Source organism: Halyomorpha halys, unplaced genomic scaffold, assembly GCF_000696795.3.
Source record: "Halyomorpha halys isolate HHAL.00 unplaced genomic scaffold, Hhal_1.1 Scaffold72.1, whole genome shotgun sequence".
NCBI lineage: Eukaryota > Metazoa > Arthropoda > Insecta > Hemiptera > Pentatomidae > Halyomorpha > Halyomorpha halys.
In genome coordinates, this window is record NW_027109364.1 from 475981 (window position 1) to 480296 (window position 4316).

The 4316-nt window shown below is 28.8% G+C and overlaps 1 protein-coding gene across 1 annotated transcript in view; it reads right to left on the reverse strand.

Moving 5' to 3' along the window:
- Window positions 1-4316, reverse strand: part of DNAlig1 (DNA ligase 1) — a 34807-nt gene that overhangs the window by 26943 nt on the left and 3548 nt on the right. Inside the window, exons 5-6 of the mRNA XM_014439004.3 lie at window positions 3362-3808; window positions 59-170 (exon numbers count right to left, since the gene is read on the reverse strand). Of these exons, the coding sequence (XP_014294490.1) occupies window positions 59-170; window positions 3362-3808 (559 nt within the window). The remainder of the gene's footprint in view (window positions 1-58; window positions 171-3361; window positions 3809-4316) is intronic.

The following is a 4316-nucleotide window of genomic DNA, read 5'->3' on the forward strand; positions in this document are numbered from 1 at the left end:
AATATTCATTAAAGAAAAAAATGTCTTAAAATATTCATTAAAGAAAAAAACAGCTTACGTTTTACCATGTTCCCAGCAAGCATCATCTATAGGATGGTAATTACTTTTGGAAGGATCAAACTTATCAATTTTTTTTTCTGATGTGCTCTTTGGCTGATTACTAAATCCACCTGTAAAATAACAAGAAATCGTTAATTCGTGTCAAATATAATCTGATAACATATTTTGTTCATATCCTAGTCTCCTGGTAGAACAACGATATAGTAACGGCATAGTATAAAATTTTATTGTAGACTCAAAATACTAAAATTTTAGATTAAGAAATGCTTTATTTAACTAGCAATGGTGCCTAAATACAGAGTAATTTTGGTACTCCAAACACTCCAGTAAGTTACTTTTGTTCAAAGAACATTTTAACTTTCTGATCTATAGGCAAGTTATTGTAATCATCAAGAAAATCGAAAGCAGAAATTTTTCGTTTGATATTGGGTAATCTAATCCCTCAGAAAGTGTTCATAATATATTTTGTTGAAATTATAAATACACATTTATTGTATAAATCATTTGATTCTGTGAAACTAATTTAATTAATAATAGAAATATCTATAATACAAATTTTTTTGGTGAACTAATTTTTTTTTTTATCATGTTTGAAGCAGAGTATTTTTTTTTAATTTATACTTTTTTTTACCTATAAATGAACATTTTGACATTTGACAAATTAAATCATCTGGGGATGTAAAAGAAATAAAAGTGTAACTGCCCAAAAAATGGCGAGTGACCAGCACTGTCGGGCAAAAAGTTAGCTATAGTAGCAAGTAATCGCTAAAATTGCGATGGATACGACCCTTATTCATGAATGAATCATTGATAAATAAATATTGTATCCATGACAATGTTAGCTTCAATTTCAACTATAGCTAATTTTTGCCCATTTATGGTGACCAGTACTCATAGGTACCTGAAGTAAAAAAAAAAACAATTTCTTTAAAAAATACTAATTTTTTAAAACTTCAAACTGTCAAATGTAAAAAAAATTAAATAAATAAAAATAGTTATGTAGATTCATATTGTTGAATTTTATCGTTCACCATTTTCCTTAATACTTTCTTTAATCCAAACATCCCCCCTACAACAATTAGTTTGTATCACCAAGATTACACTGTATATAGGATTGCTACAATACACAGCATACTTATCAGTCTTATTAGATGTAATATACAAACATACAGTGATTAAAAAGGATACAATATATATATTTTTTTCATAATAACTAAATAGTCTTATTTTTTTATTATATCTCCATTTTTTCTTTTCTTTCTCTTTGTTTTGTTCTTAACCATAACTATGCTCTACTCCCAACTATACTTTTTCTGCATATTTCAATTGAGTAGGTAATTACCTATTTTTCTAAGTTAATGATTTGTAGTTTGAGAATAAATTTACCATTGTCGAAGAATAGCTGTATCGAGGAAATTAGTTTTCACGAGGGTAAACGTTGATGAAATTTGATATCATAACAAATCCCTCACTTTGTGATCAATCGGTCAAGCCGTCGTACATATATAAAGGAAAATACGTTTGTGCAGATGCTTAAGTGAAAATACTGGAAGATTAATGATTGACCGTAGATGAATGGAATATGGTCCGTGTGGGGTAAAAAAAAAAACTCAAATAGTAGATAATCATACTATTTTATTGAGCCAACGTTTTGTTTCTTAATCACTTACACACATTGTATCCCATTACTTTATACTTTACTTTTCCTTTTTATCTGTGTTTTTTTAAATTTATTTTATTAATATTTCTTCTCCCCCTATTATGTACATTACCATTTACTGTTCACCTAATTTAAATACTATTTTACTACGTTTACTTTACAAATTATTTTCGTTATTGTGGCATAACTGCCATCCCCACTCCTCCCAATACCAACCGTCACTTTGTTTTTGACTGCCGTCAAAACAGGTATGCATTCTGTCTCATCATTTGATTTGTATTTTTTTTTCTTTTTTCATCTCTTTATTACTATCTGTTACTATTACCCTTTTCATTTACTATTTACAACCTTTAATATTTCTTATTATATCTTACTTTTTTTACATTTTATACCCCTGCTATTTTACACTTTTGTTTTTTTTTTTCCTTTTTGTAACTATAGTGTTTGTATCTTTTTTAGCCCTGCAACGTGGGGCGAAACGTTGGCTCAATAAAATAGTATAATTAACTACTAATTGAGTTTTTTTTTTACCGCACCCGGACCATATTCCATTCATTTAAGTGAAAATAGAATATGGAATTTGCTGAAATTTATACCAGACCATGAGAATACTATTTCTCTACTTTCTTCCACATTTGGGCTAAAAAAAGCCGCAGTATGCAAAGGAAAATAAGTTTATGCAGTTATGCTCCTCCTTCCCTTCTCACCATAACCAACACCTCCTAATGGGAACAACGTCTATGACAAAAATTCTTATTTTGGAGGAAGATTTTCGATTTATTGCATATATTTACCTATTGTATTATTAGATATGAGATTTAATACTTCTGCCAGTTGACTCTATATATTATCAAAAATCTGTCCCCATACAGTAAGCTACCCTTTTTATACCAGGTCTTTCCGTTTTTCTTCTCAGTTGACATCAGAACGTAATTCTTATCAGGTTATTTTGACATTTTGTTCATTTCTATCCTATTTCCCAATATTCCCGTTTTTACATATTACTATACCATATCTACACCGCTTATCTATTGTGCCTAATACATCTCCTCTCTACCTTATTTTAAACTAGTTTTAATGAGTAGTCTCCTACAATTTATATGTCTAGATTTATATTGAGAACTTATATCAAACCTGGTTATATTTATTAACAACTTTTCTTCAATCTACCAACATGGATATTTCCTCATATTGTTATTATTAATTTTTTTTATATACTTTTTAGAATTAATGGTTTTGAAATATTTTATATTTTTATGTTCTGTTAATTCTAAAATGATTGTATCTTGTTGTTTTTTTTTTATTAAGCCCTGCAAACGTTTGTTAACAATAAATAGTTTTTGTTACTATTTTGAAACCTTTATTGACCGCCACCCAGACTATCTTTCTCCAATCCTACTTCATACGCTCAACTATCTTCTTCCATTTTATTTTTATTTATTTTTTTTTTTACAACCAGGAAAGGAAGTCCTAGTCAACTGAGAGGAAAAAAGTTTTATCAAAAGGGTCAACACAAATTTTACTACACTACCAAATTTGTTCCTTAATATCCAAAATGTAAAATGGAACTGAAAATATTTGAAGACATAATTAAACAAAGCAAAGTAGATATAAAAAATATGAATTCTATTATGAACTTACCAAAAACATTCTTAATAATTTTTGTATCACTTTTTTCGGTCTTCTTTTCAGAGGGGCTTTCAGATTCTTCTTCACTGCTTTTAGATTTTTCTTTTCCATTTGTATCAGCTTGATCATCTTTCAAGGCTTCATCTGATTTAACCTCAGGTGAATTAGAAGAAGGAGAAGTGACTTTTGATTTTTCTTTTCCATTTTTATCAGCTTTATTATCTTTCAAGGTTTTCTTCGATTTAGTAGAAGTTGATTTTTTCTTTTTAGGTGGGGAAGGAGATGTGATCTTGGATTCTTCTTTTTCATTTGTGTCGATATGATTATCTTCTGAGACCTTGTTACTTGTTTCAATTTTAGATGATTTTTTCTTTTTAGGTGGAGGAGTGGTTGCATTTGAATTAGTAGAATTGGATTCTTTCTTTTTTCCCCCTTCATTCTTTTTATCATTTTCCTTATCTGTAAACATAAAAGGTTAACTTAATATTTATCACATTAGGAAATAAGTAACTACTAGCTGACCCAGAAACGCTTCGCTATTGCTATATTTCAGGATGTATATGGACTTAATAAACACAATTAATAATTTGTTATAAATGATTGTACACTTCATGATTATGATTTAGTAACATAAATAGTTCTTAAATAACAGCCCTCATTGTGCCTCAAAATTTTCAGAACATTGAAACAATTCAGACCGACTGACCTATAAAAGTGCGGTAAAAAAACCCGACATTCAGCATATCAATCAGTCCAGTAATTCAAAAGTTTATTAAGGATAAAGATTTAACCATTCCCTTTTGTATATTTAGATGAAATGAAATGAAAAAATAACTTTATTCTGGGACACATGTCCCCTAAGAATAATTACATGGTTCATATAGTGAGATTTTTATCTGGCGAGCGTTTAAAAATTTTCAGATAGTAGAATGAAATTACATTGGTATACTGGCTTTACTACTGTTTA